General features: G+C 44.8%; 3 protein-coding genes and 1 non-coding gene across 5 annotated transcripts; 1 reads left to right on the top strand and 3 right to left on the bottom strand.

Moving 5' to 3' along the window:
• Positions 1 to 743: 743 nt before the first annotated feature.
• Positions 744 to 825, bottom strand: TRNAS-GCU (transfer RNA serine (anticodon GCU)). Its single transcript has one exon. It is a non-coding gene; the product is annotated as a tRNA-Ser (tRNA).
• A 1,814-nt stretch (positions 826 to 2,639) lies between these two features.
• On the bottom strand, positions 2,640 to 6,487 carry LOC127301094 (uncharacterized). Its single transcript, XM_051331307.2, has 5 exons — positions 6,021 to 6,487; positions 5,091 to 5,205; positions 4,318 to 4,998; positions 3,536 to 3,710; positions 2,640 to 3,153 (listed from the first exon to the last, which is right to left on the bottom strand). The coding sequence occupies exons 1-5, from the start codon at positions 6,101 to 6,103 to the stop codon at positions 3,128 to 3,130; spliced, it is 1,080 nt and encodes a 359-aa protein (XP_051187267.1). The 5' UTR covers positions 6,104 to 6,487; the 3' UTR covers positions 2,640 to 3,127.
• Positions 6,488 to 9,351: 2,864 nt separating this feature from the next.
• LOC127301093 (uncharacterized) lies at positions 9,352 to 14,570 on the bottom strand. Of its 2 annotated transcripts, XM_051331304.2 has the most exons (11): positions 14,334 to 14,570; positions 13,270 to 13,392; positions 12,860 to 13,148; positions 12,271 to 12,389; positions 11,805 to 11,937; positions 11,460 to 11,536; positions 11,173 to 11,370; positions 10,890 to 11,079; positions 10,440 to 10,633; positions 10,236 to 10,327; positions 9,352 to 10,144 (listed from the first exon to the last, which is right to left on the bottom strand). In XM_051331304.2, the coding sequence occupies exons 1-11, from the start codon at positions 14,427 to 14,429 to the stop codon at positions 10,030 to 10,032; spliced, it is 1,626 nt and encodes a 541-aa protein (XP_051187264.1). In that variant the 5' UTR covers positions 14,430 to 14,570; the 3' UTR covers positions 9,352 to 10,029. The 2 variants fall into 2 exon arrangements, with proteins under 2 accessions (XP_051187264.1, XP_051187266.1); XM_051331306.2 differs by lacking the exon at positions 9,352 to 10,144 and having other exon boundaries at positions 10,265 to 10,403; positions 10,522 to 10,633.
• Positions 14,571 to 20,921: 6,351 nt separating this feature from the next.
• On the top strand, positions 20,922 to 25,863 carry LOC139833762 (uncharacterized). The gene is made up of 5 exons (XM_071824105.1): positions 20,922 to 22,068; positions 23,119 to 24,295; positions 24,506 to 24,611; positions 24,723 to 24,842; positions 25,621 to 25,863. The coding sequence occupies exons 1-5, from the start codon at positions 20,922 to 20,924 to the stop codon at positions 25,861 to 25,863; spliced, it is 2,793 nt and encodes a 930-aa protein (XP_071680206.1).
• Positions 25,864 to 25,978: the final 115 nt, after the last annotated feature.

The following is a 25,978-nucleotide window of genomic DNA, read 5'->3' as shown; positions in this document are numbered from 1 at the left end:
AACAAGCTCCATGAAGCATGTCCTTAAAAGAAATTTTTCGTTGTGGCCCACGTATACACACTAGTTAATACGGTACATGCATCTCACGAACTATTGACGCATTGTAACTATCGGAAGAAACATGGTAGGCAAAGATATGCATGCACTCTCCTTGGTAGTTTCCAATATTATATACATGTCTCTTTTTTACCTGCCTAATCTGTACTTTGGTGAAAAAATACTACTCATTTAATCAACAAGTATTGATCAATTCAGACCATTAGATCTCCTACTTGAACGGTCAATAATTTCTAGTCCCTACCGTAAAAAAGGCCTACTTAAAATATGGCGTAAGCATGAATAAAAATTTTGGAGGGGGTGCATCAGTGCATGGATGCACCCATGGTCTTCATCCCAGCAAATCTCATCTCAAATCATTATGAAGTCAACTCAATATATCTCATCTCACGTCGTTATGAAGTCAGCTCAATAATGTCAGTATTTCTAAAACGAAGGCTAACAAGATGGACACTGGACCTTTAATCATGTATTCACTCTCAATGGCTAACATACGCGCAAGAAGATTCATAATTAATGGGTGTATAGCTCACTGGGGTTTTAAAAAAAAAGATCTGCACTCATGTTCTAATAAGAATAGAAAAAAATCATTTGGAGAAGACAAGACAGCACAAGGAAAAGTTTTGCAATCCGTGGAAAAACGAAAAGGAACGCCTCCGTTCACCAGGAAAAATATTAAAAAAAATCGTCGCCTGAGAGATTCGAACTCTCGCGGGGAAACCCCATGTACTTAGCAGGCACACGCCTTAACCACTCGGCCAAAGCGACTGTTTTGTTTTTTCTGATTCTACCAGATACAGATTCCGAATATATCTGAAGCGAGATACGTTGGCTCTTCTTAAGCAATCAAATGCTTTTACGAATCTGGACCGTCTGTTTGGTAGCAAAAATTTCAAATCACTTCAGCCCTCTCTTTGAACTTGGCTCATCACTCGCGCTCATTCAGAACTCTTTACGTACAGGGCAACGACCTCAGAGTCAGAGCATCTCCACTCGTTGGAGCTACCCGGGGTCAAATTTCAGTCCGGATGAACCTAATCTGGATAAATTTTTGCACTGGGAGGAGGGTTTTTCCAGCCGAGCCTCGCCCAAGCCCCTCTTCGCCGCCACGCGTGAACCCGGCGCCTTCATCCTATGGCATGGCCACCGCCGCTTCCGGGTCCCACCGCTTCGTCCCGGCTCCACTGTGCGCTCCACCGGTCGGAAAGCCGATCAACGCACTCCCGTAGCCACCCGCGCGACCCGGCCGCCTCCACCGGCCTTGCGGCCCAGCCTGAGGCGCGATGCACGCCACGACGGCCTCCACCTCCTCCTCATCGACGTGGTAGTCGAAGTATCTGCCAAGGGAGAAGGTGAGATGGCCCGCGGTGGCTGCTGATCCTACCGATGTTGACGACGCGGAAGCCAGCTTGGGGATCGGCAGGAGCCCGTGCTTGGGGACCTCCTCCTCATCGACGGGGCCGGAGGACCGAGGATGCGGCCGCCGCTGGGGCGGGTGCGGGTGCGCTGGCATCCGCCACAGCGGGGGTCGCGGGCGGTGGCGACACGTCGAGGGGCTCGTCGGCCATTGCAGCGCGAGGGACGGAGGGAGAGAGAAGCGGGTGGGGACGGTGAAAGGAATGATGGGCCAGTTTTGGCTAATCTTCACTGATATGCGGGTTAGAGCGCGGAATTTGCTCCATCCGGAGCTCGGCAACACCGCAGGGAACCGATGATGGTCTGGGGGACGGATTTAGGTCTAAATCCGGACGAAAACGAGAAACTGAGAACGTGATTAAGCCGTTTTCGTCCATCCAGATAAAAAAAAAGGTCAAATAGGCCTTCCCGAAACATGGAAGTCTGGTCACAGGGATATGCTATGACGCACATCCGGAAGCAAGAGAAGCGAAGAGGTTCTACAGAGCGGAGGAGTAGCACCATCCACCAGGCACCAGCAGACAGCAGTACCTGGCGAAGGACAGCAACGCAGTCTGCAGAATTAGCACCGACGGAATTTGTGCTAGCAAACGGACATCGTTGCTGCCTTGCTGGTGTTGGAAAAATCAGCACCGACAGAACGTGTGCCAACTGCCTAATTTAGTGAGGCTTGTTAAGGTGCAGGCAAAATAAGAAACGAACATATGGGGAAGACCGAAGACGACCTGACCATTTGAAACCGATGAAGAAAAAGAGTCAACTGTGCAGATTGCTTTCTTCTATGAATCAAGTTTTTCAAATAAGACATGTCAAACCCCTCTCCTCGATGAATCAAGTTTTTCAAATAAAACATGTCAAACCCCTCTCCTCGATGAATCCTTCGTCGCCGTGGAGCAATGTTATCTTAAGGTAATGAGCTACCACACTAGAAAATTAACCATGCAAATTGCAAAGAGTGGTAAGCCCGAAAGTTAGTTCATTCGATTCTTACGACTGATACCTGATACTGTTCCTTCCGATCAACCCCCAAGCATGGCTGACATTCGAAAAGAACTGAGACATGCAAGGAAAAAGGTTCAAGCTTGTAACAACAACGGAGGTAAACTCACTAGTTGTTACAGAACCTATGAAGAGAAATACATTCTACTAAAGTTTGAATAATGCAGTAGAATAAATAAGCAAGTTTATTTCACTGAAACAAGTAGTTGTTACAAATGCTAGTGATCAATCAGCACATTTTTCTGTTCCTTTTTCTTTTTCTTTTCAACAGCTCTACATCTTTTTACAGTTGCCTTGGCGGTGTAAAGTAGTACTGACGGTGACTGGTGGGGAGAAATAGCACCCGCCTCCAATTCGCAGAGAAATCACATCCATCACAGTAGACTCCACATTAGCCGTAGCTTGGATTCATCTCAGTGTGATTTTATGCGCCGGTGACAGCAAATTTGAGATAATACATGTACAACACTGCGGTCGTGCTTCTCTTTTTGTCTCCCATATGGTGCGCACCTCGTGTAGTCCACCTGCTCAGCTTGCCTGAGCACGTGAATAACACCAGCACAATCTGGAACTGTTAAAAACTCTTTTCCGGCCACATGATTGCTTTTAAATGTTCCGATGCAGCTTCACCAGCACACATACAATCTGAGCCTTGTCATGCAGAGCAGATGAGAAAGGGTACTGCAAAAGCACAAAATTAGTTGTTAGAATGGGTAGAAACTGAACAGTGATTCACATTCATGTCTGTTTTTTTGGCAAGAATTACCAACTATACTATATGTATCTGTCAATATTGATGCGTATTACACTAAAGATATAGCCATTGAAACCTAAAGCATCGCACCAAAGCTTATATACTTTGTTTCTGTAGTCCATGAACATAAGTTACAATGGTGCTGCCAGGTATTGATGTAAAGGCAGTATATGTTATAAGCAATTTATGGGAATATAAAATGTCCATGTCAGGCATGTAAAAACTGAGAACATCTATGCATGGTACAGAAGATGTGTGTATGCATACATTATCAGAGACAGTAAGAAAAGAGACAAGTTTACCACTAACCAATCAGAAAGATACTCAACACCAGTAAGAGGGTAATTCGAATGGAACGACCACCAAACTGAGTGCTATGTTGCTGGCCTTGTATATGAAGGCCACCTGCTCTTCCAGAATTTCTAGAATTTTCCTTCCACATGTTAAAACAAGTCCTGCTTCTTTCTGTTAGCCCACTAAATCGCTGCACAGCACATTTACTGGGCATTAGCAAAAATAACATGACAATAGTTTCTCAAATAAGTTAACTGTAAGCCTTAATTGTTTTGTTTATAGTTCATTAGTTCAAGCAGTGTATCTCATAAATCAAACAGAAATCACTAACATATTTCATAATTGTATTGAAAATTCTCTTTGGCTCTCAAGCTCCAGAACATCTAAAATCACATTTACAAGTTAAAAAAATTGAAAAATTTCTGGATTTAGTCAATAAGGTATCCCACAAGCATGTAAAATCATAATGCAAATTTCTTTGAATTCTGGGCTACACAAAAATGACAAAATCTGATAAATTTAGACTTCTCAAAATATGCAATGTTCACTATACTCAGATCCATATTTTTTCATTTTTGTGTAGGTCAGAATACAAAGTATTTCAAATAAAGCTTTTGCACATTTGTAGGATATTGTTTAATACATCCAGATTTTTTTAAAATTTTTAGAACTTGTAAACATGATTTTCGAATTTTAGAAAACAGAGTGATCATTGGAGCTGGGGAGCCGAAATCCCTACTCATACTTGTATATGATTCAACATTGTGACGCAGCAGTCTTAGTAGGTATACGTATACCTGCGCTAATAAGGTTACACCCCTGAAGTCAAGCTGATTTGGCACATCATATCTTAACGGAAGATGCTCATCACTCTTAGATTTCCACAAACTATTCCGCAACCATCTCATTCTTGTTAAATACTCTGAGCCTTTCAGGATACCAGATAAAGTAGTGGTTTTACTTGACACCTCGACCCTCTTTGGGGATAATTTTCTTTCATCATCCTTGTCATCACCAATATTTATCTTCCAATGCTCATCACTGGAACTCACATTTGTTCTGTGGACATTTAACTGCTCAGCTAGACCGCGAACTTCACTCTCAACATTTGATATTTCCATTGGTGATGTACGACGGTCCTTACTGATCCCAGCCATGTCCATATGATTGTTTGCACCAACTAGCACATTCTTTTGTCTGGGTGGACTATGGTAACTACCTTCTCTTTTCCTTGTTTCTCTGGATAACTGTGCAGGCGCTGAAAGGAAAGCTACAAGATCATTTTGCTCATCCTCATCTAACTTCACCCAGTTGAGTCCTCGACTACCATTTTCAATTTTAGAAACATTGGTCGCTTTCTCTACTCGAGAAATTTGGTCCCCTATCGCTACAATGAACTGCCGTCGCCTGGACACTGTACCCGCTTCCAACGAATACTTATCATTGCTCAACCTTACAGCTCTTTCGAACTGCTCCAACTGCACAGGCGATCATTAAAAAGACTACAGGTAAGTTATTCTGCCACATGAATATATGAATGAATTCAATTAGATTGTAGGGAAAAACCCACCTGCCATTTTGCAGTCCCTAAAACTGTCTGGAGTTCCCTTTGCAAATCGTTTAACTCGTCAGAATTGGCTCCACTGCTACGCTCATGCACCCATGTTCTATAAGTAGATTCCATCCTGAAAGAGTAATTCAGAGAAGTCAAGAACTTGACATGATAAAAATAAGAGAAATGTCTAAAACAAAGCTAAAGAAGTCGAGTGTGCCTTGTGAAAATCCAATTTAGGCTACGTGGCCAAATGACACACGAATTGTCAACCCCAACAAATTAAGGAAGAGAAGGCAAGCAAGCAAACAAACAGATAATACAAGAAAGCTACATCAAGGAACCCACCGTGTGAAAGCAACAAAAAATACATTAGACCCTAAGCACATGAAAATATCATTAACTAAGGTAACCTGTTCATACTGAACATACAACATCTGTCATCTAGATGTGAGATTGTGAAGCTGTTTGACAGAGATGTCCCCAAAAGACCCAGATTCATCAAGAAAGCTGGAAGTACAAGCTAGAACACCACCAATCAACGCTGTGTACTAAGCTAGAACCACTTACAGAACAGATAGGACTTGTACAATACTAACAGCAGTTCACAATCAAACCACACATGTAAGCCTAAAATCCAACAAAATTTGATAACAACCACACAACGAAATCAGATTTCCGTTCCAGCCACCAACCCCTAATTCCGTAGGTAACACGGAGCAGAGTAATCTAAATCCACCAGCGAACACGCAAGGAGATCACATCTTGATAAACTCGAAAATCACACACAACACGAGAATTTGAGAGACTCCAAAATTTCGACTTCTGAAAACGATCCTGACGAACAAATTCATGGCAGAAAAGTAAATCAGCCTGAGGTAGGTAAGCACGCATCAAAATCCAATCTTTCGATCCCCGAGAAAGGAAAGCAGGCAAGAAGGCACTCACAGGTCTGCCGACTCCTGGACCTCCTCGGCGGCCTGGAAGAAGCCATCCTTCTGCCACTGCTCGAGCCCTCCCGGCGCGGCCATGGCGGGGCGGCCACCACAACCCGCAAATCTTTTCAAATCACGAAGCGGGCAGCTCGGGACGCCAAGAACAGCTGCGGTGTTCTCGGGCCTTCTCCGCAACTCCGGCCGCGTGGAATCTCGCACGCTACCCGGGGAGATCTCGCGGACGGATCAAGAAAAAGGACTGCGCAACCCACGGAAAGGCAGCGCTTGCCGATTCCGCCCGCGTCTCCTTGGGGGGTGCCGCCCGCGTTGCTTCCAGGAGAGGAAGCGGGAGGCGTGGGAGAGAGGGAGAGGGAAGTGAACTACTCCTCCCAGCTCGGCTTCTCCTTCGTGGTGTTGTTTCGGTTTGCTTCTTCCTTCTGGTGCGCTCGGATCTCTCTCTGTTTCCTTCTTTTTTCCTACCAGCCGGGCCTTTCTTCTAGCGCCATGTATAATTGTTAGTATTTATTTATGCTCGTATTCTTAAATCTCGATTGATGCAGTCGTATTATCACGTTCTTTTTCTACGCCGGTCAAGAGTTTTCAGAAATTATGAATATTTTGATGAACCAATGGTGAATGTTCAGTAGCTTGACTCAAGAAAAAAAAAACACTTCCATTCATTCATCATGTCAACTTAAAACAAACTCAACTGTGTATTGACAAATCAAACAGCCCTCTAGCAAATTTTTTGAGCTGCAAACCGATATATTTTCCATGCGCTCATAAAATCCAGAAATCCTAACATCGTCAAAAAAATATGTTACCGTACAAGTCTATATGTATGCGAAACCCTTTTTTCATGTCTCCAGAGGGAATACAACTTCCTTCCTTTCTTTCGCAAAAAAAAACTTTTCCTTCATTTTTATTTCTATGGATTTGAACGATGTTGTAAGATCATACATGAGTACTAAGTGTATCTACACCAATCGCGCCCTAAATAGGCGTCGATAGTGCTCTATTGGATGTGCCGGCACCTGTCCTAATTTGGGGAGAGATTATGCACACCGACGACCCCGATACGAAACCCTAAAAAAAATTAAAGAACAAAACAAATTTATTGAGATAGAAATATTACATAGGCTTCATTTTACATAGTTACAAGATGTGGCCCAAAACAGCGCCGAAGCCCCAAAGCGCCATGGGACGCACCAATGGAAATGCTACTACGGTACTACCGCTAGAATTTGTAGCAACATTGTGCAAACCTAAACGGCAAATCTGAATAAACAATGCAGATCAAGTAAAGCAGTCAAGCAATGCAATTCAATTGTTGATTGGACCGGTACCTAAGGGACTCCAGGAGGAGGCGATTGTGAGGCGGCTAGAAAAACCCATCTAGGCTTCGCCTAGGGTGGTTTTGGGGTCTTGGAGGTGTGGCGGACCATGACCTCTTGTCGACGGGAAGGTTTTGTCCTTTGTTAGGTTGTTTTTAGTGTCTTCTTCGGGGTGGCGAGGTGGCGGCTACATCCTGAAATCAGAATAAAGCCCTCCCCGTCCTATCCTCGCTCCGATGTTGCGTCTAGCATCGACGGAGAGCGGGTGGAGTCGTGTGCCTGGCGGATCTCCTGGGATCCAGTCGGTTTTCACGTTTGTGTGGTTCCAGGTCCGTGATGTCTGTCTCTTTCGATCTACGGTTGTTATCTTTGGCGACGGTTGCTGCTCTGGTGTGTTGGTTCTTTGGGCATTAGCATAATGGCTTTCCCTTTGTGTACTACAACAAGATCTACTACGATAAGCTTTCCCGGCTCCGGTGATAGAGGGGCGAGTACGACAGCGTGCCTTTGGCTTACGTCTTTGTAATTTTTATTACTTTAGATCTATTTATATTTTATACTGCTATTGATGATTATTAAGAATTTTCGAAAGTAAAAAAAATAAAGCAGTCAAGCAAATAAGGCGTCGGCTGTTGGCGGCTGGCGCGCGGCGCCAGCGCTGGCCACCGGGGCGGAAACGGAACGCACCAAAATGGAATGAGATCCAGTGCCCCGCCACAGGCAAGGCATGGATGAACAGTGTCGTGCCCTGCCTGCTTGGCCATTGGATCGAAAACGAACAGCCAAGATTAAGTACTGTAGCAGCAATGTTGGGGAAGTTACTGTAGCGCGTACTGTGCACGGACGACACAGCAAAAATCCCTGTAGCTGATGCACTGTAGATGTCCCCTGTAGCAACCCCTGTTCATATTCATCCAGCCGTTGATTCTCTATCCGACGTCCAGAAAAGGAGGCAGGGCATGGCACTGTTCATCCGTGCCTTGCCTGTGGCAGGGCACTGGATCTCAGTCCAAAACCACCAAAATAGTGGCTCGTCTTCCGATGGCGACTGCAAGGCCACCAAGCTGGTTGTTGGTGCACCAGCCACCTTCCCTGTATTGACAGCTTCTGAGGTCCCACTGTCCTGGTCGAGTCTCTGCCACTAGTAGTATCTTCTCTTGAAGAACGTTTTTTTTTTCTCTTGTTCGTTTACTTCGTAGTATTATATGGACCGAAATAAGGTGCAAATGGTGTGTATCAGATGCATCGTATGAACAGTTCTGAAGTCCTTGAGGTATAAATTATTAGCACCACTTTATCTAGTATTACTACAGAACTTTATATATCAGCTTACCATTGCATGTCTCATTGTCTCAATCATAATTATTCAAAATAAACTCAGATACTCAATTCCTGCATAGACTGCCATCACGGCTATCTTCCTCTGTACTCCTGTCCGAGCACAGAACTACTACACCTGTCCGAGTAGCTGTGCTTTTAATCATGTAACCTTTGTCGATGCCAGGTTTGCAATCTGGCACGATCTGATCATTAGATGTAACCAAGAGGTAATCTTGGGCCCAGATCAGATCATCAGATATCATTGTCAAGTCCAATCAATTTTAATCAGGTAGTATATGCTTTGGAGGCACCATGTTACACTCTGGCTTCCCTCTGCTTAGTTTAACATACGATTACAGGTAACAGATTGGTGACCTAATAAACTGTTGCCGACGGTACTCTTTCGCTCCTGCTCCAGGAATCGTCGGTCTCCACTCTACAGTGCATAGCATAGTTTGAACGGAACTTCAGTAATTTTGAGTTTTTTTCACTTGTTATTATATTTTTGGGTTGAATTCCAAAGCGCCACGACCATATAGCTTGTCTGGGATGAATTCTTATCTTGCTGAATTCCAGCATGAAAAGAAAGTGCGTATACTTTCGTGGTGCTGTATGACAATGATGGCAACGGCCACCATACGTCGAAGATACCTATCAGACCTCCAAGCTATACCAGCTTTGACACTTGCAGAAAGAGGCATACATGCAAATTTATTGCGGTGCGCACAAAAACCTGAATGGCTGAAAGTGCCATCCGAATCATTTCCCAGTGGATTGGGTTACAAAGGTAACAATGAAGTAACAAACATTGCATCCGGACAAATGTCTAACTTTGGCACAAATGCTTTGCCCCCTCTTTTCCCCCCAAAGAAAAGAATGCAACTTGTTTTTTTTTCTACGAGCAGGAAATCAGATACGCAGCATGAAGTGGACCACAGGGGAGAAACCAATTTAGCATAACGCAAATCCAGGTCAGCAATATGGTCTGCTGATAAACAACTCGAAAAAAGTCGAGCCTTATCGGCCGGCGACATCACTCGATCACAATAAAATCAGCTTTCTTCCACCAAAAGCAAGTCTGCATCAACAATCAGGAGCCACTAACTTAAACCTCAAGCCACAAGAGGCGCAAACCGATGCCTGGATTTCGCGCAGTTGTCGGATCAAAATACCTGATGGTTGGAGCATCTTCAGTCAGGAAGGCATGTCTCTGCGTGCCAGGCCTTGGATCCTAATCCATCAGAGCAAATGGCAGCCAGTTGCTGCAACTAACCCATGTGCAACAACAGCTTCACCCGACGTACTCCCACAGCCCCAGCGTGTCCTCAGATTATTATTAAATTAAATTAACTAATGAAGCACTTCCAGCTAGGAATCAAGCATTGCCAAGCCTGAGGTACAAGAGGTAACAATGGACGAAATTACCCTCCGGTTTAGATCTTTGTAGCTCAGTGCTAGCGCAACATCCCAACTGACACTCTCCCTGCAAGAAACCAAATAAATTGTAATGAGTAAGCGGTGCTGATGTCATGTCCAGCACAAAAGGAGATGGCAGTTTAAGCATGAAGTAGCACCGGTTGTAGTCATCTGCCTTGCCTAATCCTTCAAGCATGGGAGTAAATATGGAAATGAGTGTTCCCAGCACCATCCTGTCATTTTCCTTGATCTGAGTACAGAGAAGATGGGGCATTAGCTGCAGGTCTTGCTTTCAGCTACTATTTGTCAAGCAAATGGCATGCTTCCTGCATCATTCAGGAAGCCAAAAAACAGATTCTTACATCAGCCTCGGGAAGAGACTCATCGTGATCGCAATTCAGAGCAGCACGAAGATGCAACAACAAGGGCTGAGGCAGGCCATACGTGGGAGGTCCTTCTGATCTGGACAACCATGTCCCACGAACCATATGAGTGGTTAGACTTGTACTCACAGACTGGTCTGTGCCATCCTCCTCATCGATAGATGTATCAAGATCTGCACATAAGTGAACGTCAAGATCTAGCACAGGAAAAGGTGCCCAAAATGTATTAGAGACCTGCCTAGTCCCTCAGTATTGAAAAAACCTAGTGTGTTTATGTAGAAGTTATGACCACCAGACTTAACCAACATTAGTCAACAAATTTATTAGAGGCATAGATCCAGGGCAAACACCATCACACGGCAACGGTAAAGCAACGGTAGCTTCTCTACTACCAACAAATCTTAGTAACAACTTTTAGGAAAACATTACCTAAAGGTATAACATCATAAGGGTTGTCTTCTCTTGGTAGGAAACCGTAGAAGGTAATTAGATGTGACCCTGAATGTTTGCCATAACTGAGAAAACATTGAGATCCTGCTTCACAAGGCCTTGACAAAGGAAACTTCAAGGACTTAGTGGCTTGATCTACTCGGCCATAGTTAAGAATATGTGGAGTCACCTACATAAAACATGAAAACAACAACATGATAAGCGATTGGGCAGAACAAACGAAAAACAACTTTGGAACCGATTCTGGGACAGAGTTACAAACCGAGTGGTTCATAAGACCAGCAACAGGAATCAAGCAAGTTGTCAATTTCCCGCTACTTAAAACAATCATCATACTGTTTGAATACCACAATTCACATGCCCACAGAAAATTGTCCCACGTGAATATGTCTTGTTTGAATATCTCAGGAAACTTTGTGCATAGCACTGGACATAACTCATCATACTGCTGGTGCAAATGCTGAAATAAAGAACAAAAGGTAGCTTCACAAGATAACCAACTGAATACTGATTCATAGAATTAATAGAGCAATGCCGTAATGATAGTACCTGCCTAGCTTGCATTAACTCGTCAAAAAGTAGGGTACCTTCTAACGCAGCAAGTGCATCGATTCCAAAACTCAAGCCTGGAAATGCACATTATGAAACAATTTCTTAACTTACAACATTGTAACACTGTAGGCTCCCATGGCCCCAGGATACCAGTTATAAGCTCTCACTTGACTACTTTGAATAGCATATGTGTTATGAGTTGTTGAGTACTAAAACATTTTCAAATGTGAGAGAACTTATTGTGCAGCGGTTACTAGTGACAACTGACAACCCAGGTCTCGTGGTGGGCTGACATGCTACAAACATGGACAAGCTTTATGGATGATAGTTAACAACTAATACCTGTATTGAAATTCGATGGAAGTGTCTCAAAGAACATTTTGAACTTCGAAGATGGAGTATGCCGCTCTCTGATGCTCCACAACAGTAGCATAGTTTCAGTGGTGATGCTATTCAAATCTTTCAATGCAAGAAACTGCAAAATATAGCAAAATCTTCATAATGGAACACCCAGGAAGCCTAAATATTGGTGCATTGAAGATCAATCTGTAAAAACACCTATCGGCAGTAATGAACAAAAATCTCCAGTCTTCACTTCATAAAATATCTCAAGCATGTGTATTTATGTATTAACTAGAAACAGATTCATTTAATCCTGAACATCCAACTGCAGCAAGATATTGACAAATGATAAATTTTTGAAGTTACTTCAGGGCTTTGTGATAGCTAGCCAGAACTTTTGAAGTCATGAATAATAAACCATGGTTTTTTTTCTGAAATGTAGAAATGAGATTAAGGATGAGCATACCATGTCAGACTGACAGAGAAGTTCCTCAGATATGATAAGGGACTCTGGAATTTCAAGTGCAATGTCCCCCACACCTATACTTTCAGAAGCTACCATTCCCCTCCCAGCTCCTTCAAAAACTAAATTTTCTAGAATCAGAAAAATGTATAACACAGGATATCTATGAACATAGCAATAAGTTGTTCAATCAAACGAAGGTCGCCATGAGCACACAAATCAGGTAGTAAAACTGAGAGCTCTAGCATACAGTGCACCAGAATATCTGTAGCATTTCCAATTACATACATTAATTTCTGCAACTCAATTTATGGTTTTCTGATACAAAACGACACACATGGTGAAGCGCGTTCGAGGAGGAAAAATATATGGTTGTTTGTCATGCAGCCTATATTAATGCATCCGCCGAAGTATGGACGATACAGATTCTGTAAGAAACTGCTACTTAATAAACATGATTAAAGAAAAGAAAGACAGAATTATTATATGCAGAAAGCTTATCAGTTTTGAATGGGCTGAGTGCAGCACAGAGCAATCATGATAGAGCTTAGTAAACAAAGACATGCTACACACAAAGTTCATGGAGACTTACATGCTATCTGCAATTTACTTTTAACACCATGATGCTCCCCCCATTTAAGAAGAGAATCTTCAGTATCATGGTTCTGCGTTTGAAGTACCATTTGGTCATTATCTGTCAGCCCCACAGATCTGAGTCTAACAACTATCTCACCCTCTAGTACTTGCAATACTCCCTTTGCACCATCATTAGCAGTTACAAGCAACGTGTTAATGATTTTGAGCAGCTGATTTAGAGACTCAAGTTCATTCCGTGTAGAGAACGGGCCATAATCATCATCTCCAGCAAAATAAAGCTCTAGCTGCAGCAAATCAACACAACTAATTTGATAAGAACTAAGAAGTTAGAATAGATAATCTGCAGTATCTTTTCTGTTATTTCAGCATGTCAATAATGACGATAAAACATAAGCTGTAATATACCTCATCCATATGAGCTACCCTAGCAGCATGAATCATCTGATCAAGTAATTTGAAGGAATCAGGAGCGGATGATGAGAGTGGAAGTGGAAATAGACATGATAGTTTCCTACTCTCCAAGATTTTCTGCATTTATAGAAGACATGAACTTCGTGAAAATGTTCAAGATGCACAAAAGATCCAACAGACGCAAGACTTGCATAAATATTGTATATCAACACAATGTCATGCGTTTTTTGAGCCACAATACAAGCGATGATATCCACATGTCAAAACTACTAATTATCATCCCAACACCACACAAAGACATTATGGATAAACTGCCATTGGTCACCAACATTACAGAAAAGCACTATACTCGCCAACATTTCATCCACTACGACAAACACACACAAATTGATAATATCCGCCTTTTCACCTAACCGCTTACCCATGCATCTATCCAACAATACCAGATGTAGATCACAACCAGCGAGAACCAATAACATTAAGCCCAATTCGTTTCTAACTTTTTTAGAAGAATGGCCTCTTAGACCAGCTAAATAAAATTTATCAAGTATTCAGGCATAAATATGCACCATGAATTGTTTAAAAGCCATAATTCAACTCTACATTGTATCCCAACTCTTAATTTGGACGAGGAAGATGGTAATTAAATTACGAGAAGCAATGAGGGACCTCCCAAAAACCTTAACATTGTTCCATTTCCTGAATCCGTTTAAAATAAGTTAGACAATGTCAGTAAAATCTTCGCTATATGAAGTATGTCATTCACAAAATATATTCAATTAGTTCAGTTAAATAAGAATCAGGCAGTTCCCCTAGTGCTGCCGATTTATAATTAAAAAAACTATGAGCTGCAAGTTTACATTTTTTGATACATCACTTCCCATCTCTTGTCCCCAAGCCTCATTTTCTTCCCTAACAGGAAAATTAACGCAGTCATGATCGAAAAAAAGCCGAACATCTCTAGGGTTCTGATTACTGAACTAAATACGGCCTGAATAAGAAAAAAAAAATCAAACTTATCATACGACTATATAGCATGTCTGGTATATACGCCCTACCTTCTTATCATGGTACAGGGGGTCATCCTGCGAGAGAGAAGGCAGGCGAATCGTCACCACATCACTTCCCGCCGCCGCCGCCGCCGCCGCCGCCATGGTCGCCGCCGCTTCTCTCCAGGACAGCGGACGTGGGTTCTGGGCGGAAGAGCACCGGCAGTCTGCTGCGATTTCCGGCCGGGATCCACTGCTTAGGCCTAGCCCATGGTTGCTGCTAACCAGGCCGGGCTAAAGTTTGTCTGGGCACAGGCTGGGCTTATTCTTTTCAGGCCAGAATGTTTTTTTAGATCTTTTCAGGCCCGATTAATTTTTTTCCAAGAGTATGCCGAAGGCCTACCATACTTTTATAGAAGGTTTCAGGTCCGATTCTTATGATGTGTTTTTCTGAACAGTCTTTTTATTTTTGACAATTGTGCTTAGGGATGGGGCCCGGTCCCGTAAAGCCATGGAAATTTCAACTATCAGCCCGGTGGTATGGAAAACTTTGATCCGGTGATTCCGGTCTCCTGAATCCTAATAGATTGAGTTTTTTTTTTTGGTTCTAAAAAAAAGATAGATTGAGTTTTTTTATAGGTTTTGTGGAGAACAAGTATGAAGAAAATTAATCCCGCTATCTAATATGGGAGTAATTTAAAAAAAATTAGGATGCAGTTTAAAAGGTCTCCCCATCACTGTTCTACGATATACCCATGACATACGATATGCATATTAATTGACATATTTTTTTTATATGTAGTACATTGGCATTGTGATATTCTATATGGTTTAGTATATTTCAGAAATTGACTTTGGAGCCCGAGCTACATGAAGCTCAGTTTTTTTCAAAAAAATGAAAATACAATTTCAGAATTTCAATTTTTTTTGGCGTTATGAAGGATTATTCTATATATGTAGATAATGATGTACTCTATGAACACACAAAATAACTTATGTTATGAGCTAAATAAAAATATATTTCACCGTGATTCTAATAATATCAATTTCATATTTTAAAAGTTGGTATATTTTGCTATATACTCCGTAGTCAGTTAAACTTTGTAAAGTTTGACTTTCACACAAAATTATGCGCAATATATTATGGGACAGAGGGAGTATTGTGTTGAGATTTTTAGTTTTCAATGTGATCTCATGTCATTGTAAATGAGATAAATCAAATGTAATGAGCAAAGTAATACATTACTCCCTCCGTTCGCAATTACTTCGCTTTCTGAATTTGGTCAAAGTCAAACTTTGTTAACTTTAACCATATAATTACAAATAAATATTAACATCTATAATATAAAATAAATATTATTATTGTACCATGGAAATTAATATATTTTATATTTTTTTATCAAACTTTATGAAATTTGACTTTAACTAATTTCAGAACACGAACTAATAAAAAAACAGAGAGAGTTCCCATAGAGTATCCGAATTGACCATGACATGTTTTTATCTGGCCGAATTGAATATTGTACGATAGTGTGTTGTGTATGGATTGGCTAGCATAAGATTTCGTATGCATTCATGTTTATAATTTCTCCATATACATGTACGTATTATAATTTGGATGCGGTTAGTTCTTATGAATTAGCTTTTAACCCTTGGTCAGGCGATGTCATCTTCCATTTTTGTAGTGAGGGAATCATTTGTTCGATTACAACTCACTTGCGATTGTAAAAAAGTTGCTAAATTGATGAGAGTGGACAAATGGAGGTCGAGATACATGTAGCTCTTTATTTTTAAAAATTTGAAAATTACATTTGTAAGTTTCAAAAATTTATGAAAAAAATCTTAGATGTATCCAATGATTGAATATACAAACATGAAAAATATCAATGTGAAGTTCTTAGTATTTTAGGCTACACAAAAATAACAAATGTGTGTATTTGAGTATAGTGAATAGTGCACATTTCAAAACTATAAAACTTGTCAGATTTTGTCATTTTTGTGTAGCCTACAATATAAATAATTTTAAATTGAGATTTTGCACGTTTGTAGATTTCATCATTGGCTACATCTATTTTTTTTTTCAGTTTTTTCTGAAACTTAAAACTATAATTTCTAAAAATTTGAAAATAAAGAGCTATATGTAGCTCGATCTCCATTTGCAGTTTTCGCTGAGTTGATATATTAGAAAGAGTAATTTCATAATTTGTTACTAGCGTTGATGTTATTAAAGTAGACAGATGGGGTTGTCTTCCTCGCCTAATCCTTCATAACGGTATGTCTTATGCTTGATGAGGCAGAGAGCCTCGCCGTCGACGCAGGGCGCTACCTCCACGCCGGTGAGCATGGCCGTATCGCGGCCACTCTCGTCATTTGAGAATTTGGCGATGCAAAACCGTCCGCCGGTGCCCAGATGCACGAGGAAGGACCGTACCGGTGCCTGGCGGTGCGCCTTGGGCACTGTGAAACCCTCCCACTCGTGGCTGACTACCGGCGGCTGCTGCTGGAGGTCCGCCGCGCAGAGAATGCTCTGGTCTCTCTCCGAGAAGCCAAACCAGCGTTTGTGCTCCCGGGCGTACCAGGCGCGTCCCTGGAAGGGCAGCCTCCAGTCGCCGACCTTGCTCCACTCGCCACGGCTGACCTCGTGTCCCTTGATGCTGTAGCAGATCTTCTTCTGCGTGTCCAGGGAGTAGGTGCCGTAGCTCCCCGCGGAGACCCAGAGCTGCGACTCGCCGACCAGCGTGTAGGCTTCGACGGCGCCGTCGTACACGTCGGCTGTGTGGTTCTTTTGCTTCGCGTAGGGAGGCGGCGGGACGAGCCGCCAGTGCATCTCTGACCTGCGCGACCAGTAGGTCTGGTCGGCGAGGGCCTGGACGGATCGCCCGTGCGCGTCGGGCGGGTTGCTGAGGAAGTAGACGTCGTCGCCGACGGCGACCGACACGGGGTCGTACTCTGGCTCCTTCATGCTGGGCAACGCGGAGACGGCGCCCAGCGCGTCGTCGTAGAGGAAGGCGCGGCCGAGGTAGTCCGTTGCCATGATCTTGTCCTTGCCGCGGCCGAAGAGCACGAAGTTCATGGGCAGATCCCCGGCCGAAGGGTACAGGGTCACGATTGGGCTTGGCAGGGGTGCCTCCTTGATCTTTGCCGCCTCAGATCGCGGGAGCTGCCCGCCCTTGGTGGAGAAGAAGAGGGACCAAGGGGGTACCCGGTGCACCGTGTAGAGGGATTGCACCGGGTACCTGCATCTTTCGACCACCAGATAGAGGAACGCCCGTGCCGGATTCATGGTTGTCATCTTTGGATCCTTGCGCGAGGCCACGAGGAAGAGCGTGCTGTGGTCAGATTAATCAAGGTGGCGGCGGCAGGGCGTCGATCTGCCTGCACGGCCTGCCGCTGACGAGCACGGGCGGCGCAGTGAAGGGGCGCGGCTGAGGATGTCGCAATGTGGCGGGCGGCGCAGTGAAGGGGCGCTGCTGAGGATGTCGCAATGTGGCGGGCGGCGCGGCGGTTGTTGGCACGGTGGAGCGTCGCCCGATATGGATCCCAGAAACCGTAGGTGCGGGATTGTGGCGTAATTAACGGTTAGGAAGACAGAGCAGGCGAGCCATTGAGAACGAGATCAATGTTCTTTTTTCTTGTAAACGAGATCAACGGTCCTCGAACAGGCGGACGGAAGCAAACCAATATTTTGGCAAAAATAAAAATAGGGATTTGCTAGTTCTCATCTAGTTGAGAACTAACTTCGTGCTCAGTCAATCTTAAACTAATTAGTTTGCATTTTGATTCATGCTAGTCATAAGTTGCAAAATGATCTGCAACTAAAAATTGATGGCATTATCCAACTGAGAACGAAATTAGTTCTCAGCCAACTGAGAAATAGTCACACCCTATTTTTATTTTGCAACTTATGACTAGCATGAATCAAAATTAGTTTAAGACTTGATTGAGCACTAAGTTTGTTCTCAGTTAGCTGAGAATAACCAAATCAATAGTAGGCCTTGCAGTTCTACGTCAAAATAAATCAGGCCTTGCACTACCCTTATTTTCATCTTTGTTTATTTCTTTACCTTTTATTTCAGGTTGACATATAGTGATATTTTTTTGTTCTCTTATTTATTTACATATCCATGAATTTTTTATACCATGACACACCTTCGAATTCTTACTGTACTTATACAAATGATACACTTTATGCCGTTTACAAGTAGTCCCATACCGACATGCCAGTCACACAGTGGTCTGCAATTTTTTGTCAAAACCAGAATTGAGTCACTTTATTCCTCGCTTTACATGGAGTTTAGACCCATTGTGCATGGTCACCTCCGACGCCGACACCTCACAATAGTACATAACGGCCCTAAAAACACCATCTAACATGGGGCACATATTCAAATGCTGTGAACAAATTGTGTGTGCGATGAGGCACACAAATGGACGACTAAGAGCCACCACCCATCAGCAACGGCAATAATGGAAAACTATTGGCGATGCGGATATGCCATACCAGTCCGAAATCTTTCATTATTGTCGATGTGAGCATATAAAAAATGACCGGACAAAGCCAATCTTTGCGATGTGACCAAGAAATTATAAGTTAGCCTGTAACCGTAAGAAAAACCCTAACGTACTTTATCACTCTCTCAGATATGCACTCGGCGTGGCAGCAACATTCGCGGTGACCTCGCTCTCTCGCACCTCCCCATGAGAGAGCATGTCTGGAGTGCGAAGGCACGACAACTGCACTTCCTCGTTGTTCGATAGGGGTCTCGTTCCTTCTCCTCTTTCTACTGGCCAGATCTGGCGCAAGGAGGTCGTTGGGGTACGTGCCTAGAAAGATAGGAAGAGAAGGCAAGGCAAAGCACACACGTGCATATTAGGAGGAGGCATCGACTCTGATTTGTGCAAGAAGAGATGGGGAAGGGTAGCTGCCCGCGAGAGGCCGAACCAAGTAGGATACAAGGTGTGAGACATGGATGATTGACATAAGGGATCTGATGAATACAAATGAGATGAAGTGTGAGAGGATACCACCTAGAAGAGCCATTGGCCGGATCGAAGGACTACAAGGTATTGATGTGGTATCAACCGTCGTGCCAATGAAGTTGCTAATATTTGTATTTTTTTACTAAGTTCTACGATGAAATGTTGTATTGTTACTAATAAGTACTAGATGATACCCCGCGCGTTGCTGCGGAAATATTTATTATATCTAAGATTTAATGACAACTTCACTAAAAGCAAGACCACCAATAACATACTATACTAAACGTGAACCAACTCTATTTTTCTCCTAATTTTGGATTTATTTTGGGATTAACATGGTGCTGACACGTATGTGCTTTGGGTGGTTTGCTTCCCGCTGGCTCTTCCCTGTGTGTAATTTCGGTGCTCTGTGCAATTTTTGGGAGGCTTAGAGTTTGTATGATGCTGATATGTCTGGTCGCTGTTTTGGGGCATTAGTTATGTGGATGTAGCAGTGGAGTAGGCTCTGCAGTCTGCACGATAGCTGGCTTGGTTGTGCATGCGTGTGGTGAGGCTGATAAAGACGCGTGTACAGTTTTGAAGCTGCTAGACAAACTACTTTGACCGGATCGGTACTCGTTTTTGTCTCCCATCTTCTCGGTTTCCACCGCTCCAAAGCTTTGTCTGCCTTTTCCTCTCCCACGTCCTCTCCATTTCCGCCACCGCTCCTCCTTGCTCGCACCGATTTGGCGCAGCGGCGGTGAGAAGACCTGTCCCGTCTTATATTTCTCATGTTGCCGGTGGCGGTAGGAAACGGCGGCGCCGCGGGGTTTGTGTCGGGCGGCGCGCGAGGTCATCCGGACGGGTAGACAGAGATCGGTGGCGCCGCCTACATCCTCCTCTCGCACCCACCGACGCCCTCCTCTTCGTCCCTAGGCGACATGGAGGAAGATCTCGACTTGCCAAGGAGGCTGGCGGTGCGGAGGAGGAGATTGGCTTCCGGCATCGAGCCAGTGGGTTGTCTCTCTCCCGTGCCTCTCTCTCTTCCAAGATGTGAATCAAAAAATCGATGTGGAGGCGAGAAGAACTAGGTGGGCAGCGTCGCGTGCTGCTGAGCCTCAGCTGGCCGCGGTGGTCGGCCCAGCAGGGGTCACTTGCGTTGGTGTGTCGTGGTGGTGCCGCGGCGACGCAGTGCCGCTGCCAGCCACGCCTTGGCCCCGAGCCGCTGAAACCGGCGAAGGACCCGACACCCGACGCTGCCCACCGGTTGGGACCAGCACGCGTTGGTGCCGACTGAGGGGATGCCATCCATATGAACTACGCGCTCATCGGATCAGTTCGATCTGGCGCCTCTATCCCTAGCCAACCTCCTGTCGTCAACACCGCCGCCTGATCTTGCCATGTGGACGCCGCCACAAACTCCACGCCGTCGAGATCCAGCTGTGCGTTGTGCTGTACGGCGTGTTAAACTATGTATATATAGCTGTCCTAGTATGTATAGATCTGTATAGGTCTCCTGTATTTGTACGGTGTACTGTATGGGTACACGTGTAATGTCCACCATATATAATGACACCCGGCGGCCCTGATTAGGGTTACGCTTCCCATAACCTTTTGATATGGTATCAGAGCCTATCTCTTCCGATTGCATCTAAGCCGCCGCCGCCGTAGCCCAAAAACCCTCGAAGCATCGGAGCAATGCCGTTCGGATCATCTTCCTCTACACCGACGCACTCCGGCAGCCCTCTCACGGCGGTTGTCTCTGAGAAACTCACCAGAGATAATTTTCTCCTGTGGCAAGCTCAAGTTCTTCCAGACATCCGTGGCGCCCAACTCTATGGGTACCTGGACGGATCTACACCGAAGCCAGACAAGGAGATCAAGGCGACGGACAAGGACGGGAAGGAGATCACAGTCCCGAATCCTGAGTATGCACGGTGGATCTCGCTTGATCAGTCCGTGCTAGGCTATCTCCTTCGGAACATGTCGAGGGAGGTCCTCACCCAGATGGTCGGACAGTCGAGTTCGGCGGGTGCCTGGATGGCCATCATAGAGATGTTTTCATCTCAGTCTAAGGCTCGTGTGGTGCAACTCCGCACTCAGCTCAATGGAACTCGCAAGGAAAACAAGACCGCCTCAGTCTACTTCAACCAGATCAAGACTCTTGCCGACGAGATGGCTGCGGCAGGAAAGCCACTTGAAGATGATGACATTGTTTCGTATGTCTTGGCGGGTCTCCAGGATGAAGCCTACAATGGGTTTGTAGCTGCCATTACTGCTTTGATCAAAGCGGATAAATTCATAAGTCTGAGTGATCTGTACTCTCAGCTGGTGTCCTATGAAGCTCATCTAGAAGATCAGAACCCCACCGGCGAATCTTCAGTGAACGCCGCAACCCGAGGTGGCCGTGGAGGTGGCTACCGTGGCGGAAGAGGAGGTGGGCGCAACAACTACTCAGATCAGCGCTATGAACAGCGCGGTTATGACCAGCGCTGTGAGCAGCGTGGCCATGAGCACCGCGGTGGATATGATAACCGTGGAGGGTACGATCAGCGTGGAGGCTACAATTCACGTGGAGGAGGTCGCACTCAAGGATCTGGACAGAGACCTATCTGTCAAGTGTGTGGCAAGGAAGGCCACATTGCACTGAATTGTTGGAAAAGATTCCAGAAGAACTATCGTGGTCCAGAAAAATCAGTTGGTGCAGCTGTTGGACAATATGGAGTTGACACAAACTGGTACTCTGATTCTGGTGCAACTGATCACATTACAGGAGAACTTGATAAGCTACATGTGAGAGATCGTTATCATGGCAATGAACAGATTCACACAGCAAGTGGTGCAGGTATGGATATACATCATGTTGGTCATTCTGTAATTCATACCCCTGTTCATGATTTGCATCTTAAAAATATTCTCCATGTTCCACAAGCCACAAAAAGTCTTCTGTCTACTAGTCGCCTTGCACATGATAATCATGCCTTTGTTGAGTATTGGCCTAACTCTTTCTTTATAAAGGATCAGGACACGAGGGAGACCCTGCTCCAAGGTAGATGCATTGGTGGCCTCTACCCTTTACCATCATCATCCGCTTCATCCCTTGGCCGGCAAGCTCATGGTGCGGCCAAGTCTTCATCATCTATATGGCATAGGAGTCTAGGACATCCATCTTCGGTTGTGGTTCGTCAAGTTCTTCGTGAGAATAATATTTCGTTTAGTGAGTCAAATAAAGAGTCTGTATGCGATGCTTGTCAAATGGCCAAGAGCCATCAACTCCCATACCCAAAGTCTACTAGTGTATCCACTCATCCTCTTGAACTTGTGTTTTCTGATGTTTGGGGTCCTGCCTCAGACTCTTTTGGGCGTTTTAAATACTATGTCAGTTTTATTGATGATTATAGCAAGTTCACATGGATCTATCTCTTGAAAAAGAAATCTGATGTTTTTCAGAAATTTCGTGATTTTCAGCAACATGTTGAGAGACTCTTTGATAGAAAAATAATTGCTATGCAAACAGATTGGGGAGGCGAGTATCAAAAGCTTAATTCTTTCTTTCAGACAGTTGGCATATCTCACTTAGTTTCTTGTCCTCATGCACATCAGCAGAATGGTCCAGCTGAGCGCAAACATCGCCACATTGTCGAGGTTGGTTTGTCTCCTCTTGCATCTGCGTCTATGCCACTCAAATTTTGGGATGAGGCATTCCTTACTGCTGTCTATCTAATCAATCGTCTTCCTAGTAAGGTCATCCATTCTCAGACTCCTATGGAACGGTTATTTGGGCACAAGGGGGATTATTCGTTTTTACGCGTGTTTGGGTGTGCTTGTTGGCCCAACCTTCGCCCCTACAATAAGCACAAGTTGCAATTTCGGTCTAAACAGTGTGCCTTTTTAGGATACAGCAGTCTTCACAAAGGTTATAAATGCCTTGATATTTCCACCGGTCGAGTGTACATCTCTCGTGACATCGTGTTTGATGAAAGTGTTTTCCCGTTTGCCGCGTTACACTCCAACGCTGGTGCCCGTCTTCGTGCTGAAATTAATCTTCTACCTCTCACATTACAACCACTTCATTTGCATGATAATCAGGGGCATGTTTTACAGAATCCATCTGATGCTAATCCTACTAATACTGCTGCTGCTGAGTCTTTTGTCCAGGATTCACATGAAATAACGGTGCAGGCTGAAGATTCTGCTGTTTTTGGACCTGGCACGGATCCCCGTGCTGATTCTGGCGTCAGTTCTGGCGCCCAATCATTGCCTGCTGACTCTGGCGCGCGCAGCTCCTCGGGATTACCTCCACCTGCCCGGTCCCCTGCGCCTGTCTCCATATCGGGCGCGTTGTCCCCGTCCCATGTGGCGCGCGCAGCAGCGCCGACCGCGTCTGGCGCCGATGCTAGTTCGGCCCCGCCCAGATTCTCTGCTGCCCCTGCCGATTCGTCCGGATCTTCTGCACCGGATCACACTGCTTCACCCGCCACTGGATCGTCTGTGGCCGAATCTGCTGACGCTGTGTCAGCTTCTTTGTCTCCAGCAGGATCATCTGTGGAGCCTGCGCCTGTATCCTCTCCTGTGCGTCTGCGTACACGCCTTCAAAGTGGCATTGTCAAGCCCAAGGAGTACACTGACGGAACTGTCCGGTATGATCGAGTTAAATATGGCAATTTCTGCAGTACAGGCGAACCATCTAGCACCACTGAAGCTTTGGCTGATACTCGTTGGAAGGAGGCTATGGATGAGGAATATTCTGCCCTTATGCAAAATCGTACATGGCACTTGGTTCCGTCTGCCCCAGGTCAGAATGTGATTGACTGCAAATGGGTTTACAAAGTTAAGCGCAAAGCTGATGGCACTGTGGATCGATATAAAGCTCGTTTGGTTGCTAAAGGTTTCAAGCAACGATATGACATTGACTACGAGGACACCTTTAGTCCTGTGGTTAAGGCGGCTACCATCCGCTTGGTTCTGGCTCTTGCTGTCTCTCGTGGATGGAAACTTCGTCAGCTAGATGTAAAGAACGCGTTTTTACATGGTGTTCTGGAAGAGGAGGTCTATATGCGCCAACCCCCTGGGTATGAATCTCGCTTTGGACATGTGTGTAAGTTGGATAAAGCGCTCTATGGTCTCAAACAGGCACCTCGGGCTTGGTACTCTCGCCTTAGTTCCAAGTTACATTCTCTTGGGTTTACTGCATCCAAGGCTGATACCTCTTTATTTTTCTATAACAAAGGGGGAGTCTCGATCTTTATGCTCATCTATGTTGATGATATTGTGGTTGCCAGCTCTTCTGGTAAGGCTGTTGATGCTCTCCTTCATGATCTTGGTCTGGATTTTGCTCTCAAGGATTTGGGTGCTCTTCACTATTTTCTTGGCATCGAGGTAAAGCAGGTGCGTGATGGCATTATTCTATCTCAAGAAAAATATGCCAATGATCTCTTGACTCGGGCCAATATGCACATGTGCAAAATAGTTGATACTCCGTTGTCTGTGTCTGACAAGTTGTCTTTGACTGATGGAGATCCACTGAGTGGTGATGATTCTACTCGCTACAGAAGCATTGTTGGTGCTCTACAGTATATTACCCTCACCAGACGAGACATTGCTTTTTCTGTCAACAAGGTGTGTCAGTTTCTCCATGCTCCTACCACAGTTCATTGGACGGCTGTCAAGAGGATCTTGCGGTACTTACGTGGTACTATATCTCTTGGTTTACGGATCAGCCGGTCATCCTCTACCTTAGTCAGTGCTTTTTCTGACGCCGATTGGGCTGGGTGTCCTGATGATAGGAGGTCGACAGGTGGCTTTGCTGTGTTTTTGGGCTCCAATTTGATTTCTTGGCATGCTCGCAAACAAGCCACAGTCTCACATTCCAGTACAGAAGCTGAGTATAAGGCCTTGGCGAATGCCACGGCAGAGGTTATATGGGTGCAGTCTTTACTTGCTGAGTTAAGGGTGTCACAGTCACGTGCTGCGGTTCTGTGGTGTGATAATCTTGGAGCAACGTATCTCTCTGCTAATCCTGTCTTTCATGCCAGGACAAAGCACATCGAGGTGGACTATCACTTTGTTCGTGAGAGAGTTGCTCGGAAGTTGTTGGACATACGATTTATTCCTTCAGGAGATCAGGTGGCGGATGGTTTTACCAAGTCATTATCTACTAGACAGCTGGAAGTGTTTCGTCGCAATCTTAACTTAGATAAGTTATGATTGAGGGGGAGTGTTAAACTATGTATATATAGCTGTCCTAGTATGTATAGATCTGTATAGGTCTCCTGTATTTGTACGGTGTACTGTATGGGTACACGTGTAATGTCCACCATATATAATGACACCCGGCGGCCCTGATTAGGGTTAAGCTTCCCATAACCTTTTGATACGGCGCACCATTGAGCTGCAGGCCTACCTGCATCGTACAGGAAAGGGGAGGGCAGGGGCAACCGTGTCGTTGAGCTCCAGCCGCGTCCTGGAGCTGCAAGCCGCCGCGCCAGGGAAAGGGAGGGCACCGGCGGCCGACGTGAAGGCCGTCAAGCTCCAGCCATGCGCCGCGCTGGAGGACGCGCCATCGAGCTTCAGGGCGCCCTGGGTCACAAGCTCCCTCCCGCGTGAACTGGATCACTGCGGTCTTGGTGCCCATGTATGATTTGGTTGCTGCTACTGCGTTTGCTAGCTGGTTCGCTGCTTAATCACTTACAGCTTTTAATTTTCAGAAACTATACATTCTGAATCAGATTGTTATGCTTTTGTGGGTATTTCTC

Source organism: Lolium perenne, chromosome 7 (assembly GCF_019359855.2).
Source record: "Lolium perenne isolate Kyuss_39 chromosome 7, Kyuss_2.0, whole genome shotgun sequence".
In the NCBI taxonomy this organism is placed as follows: domain Eukaryota; kingdom Viridiplantae; phylum Streptophyta; class Magnoliopsida; order Poales; family Poaceae; genus Lolium; species Lolium perenne.
Note: the sequence above shows the minus strand (reverse complement) of the source record. Positions and strands in the feature narration are given on the sequence as shown.

Bases quoted from the DNA above. Each gene is read 5' to 3' on its own strand.
- LOC127301094 (XM_051331307.2), bottom strand. From the start codon at position 6,103: ATGGCCGCGCCGGGAGGGCTCGAGCAGTGGCAGAAGGATGGCTTCTTC. The intron at 4,999-5,090 runs GTGGGTTTTTCC...TCGCCTGTGCAG, and splicing joins TAGGGACTGCAAAATGGCAG to TTGGAGCAGTTCGAAAGAGC. The intron at 3,711-4,317 runs GTATACGTATAC...TGTGCTGTGCAG, and splicing joins GTGTAACCTTATTAGCGCAG to CGATTTAGTGGGCTAACAGA.
- LOC127301093 (XM_051331304.2), bottom strand. From the start codon at position 14,429: ATGGCGGCGGCGGCGGCGGCGGCGGCGGGAAGTGATGTGGTGACGATT. The intron at 13,149-13,269 runs GTATATTACAGC...GATTTGCTGCAG, and splicing joins GGGTAGCTCATATGGATGAG to CTAGAGCTTTATTTTGCTGG. The intron at 10,145-10,235 runs GTGCTACTTCAT...GGTTTCTTGCAG, and splicing joins AAGGCAGATGACTACAACCG to GGAGAGTGTCAGTTGGGATG.
- LOC139833762 (XM_071824105.1), top strand. From the start codon at position 20,922: ATGCCGTTCGGATCATCTTCCTCTACACCGACGCACTCCGGCAGCCCT. The intron at 24,296-24,505 runs GTATGAATCTCG...TGTGGTTGCCAG, and splicing joins TATATGCGCCAACCCCCTGG to CTCTTCTGGTAAGGCTGTTG. The intron at 24,612-24,722 runs GTGCGTGATGGC...GTGTCTGACAAG, and splicing joins TTGGCATCGAGGTAAAGCAG to TTGTCTTTGACTGATGGAGA.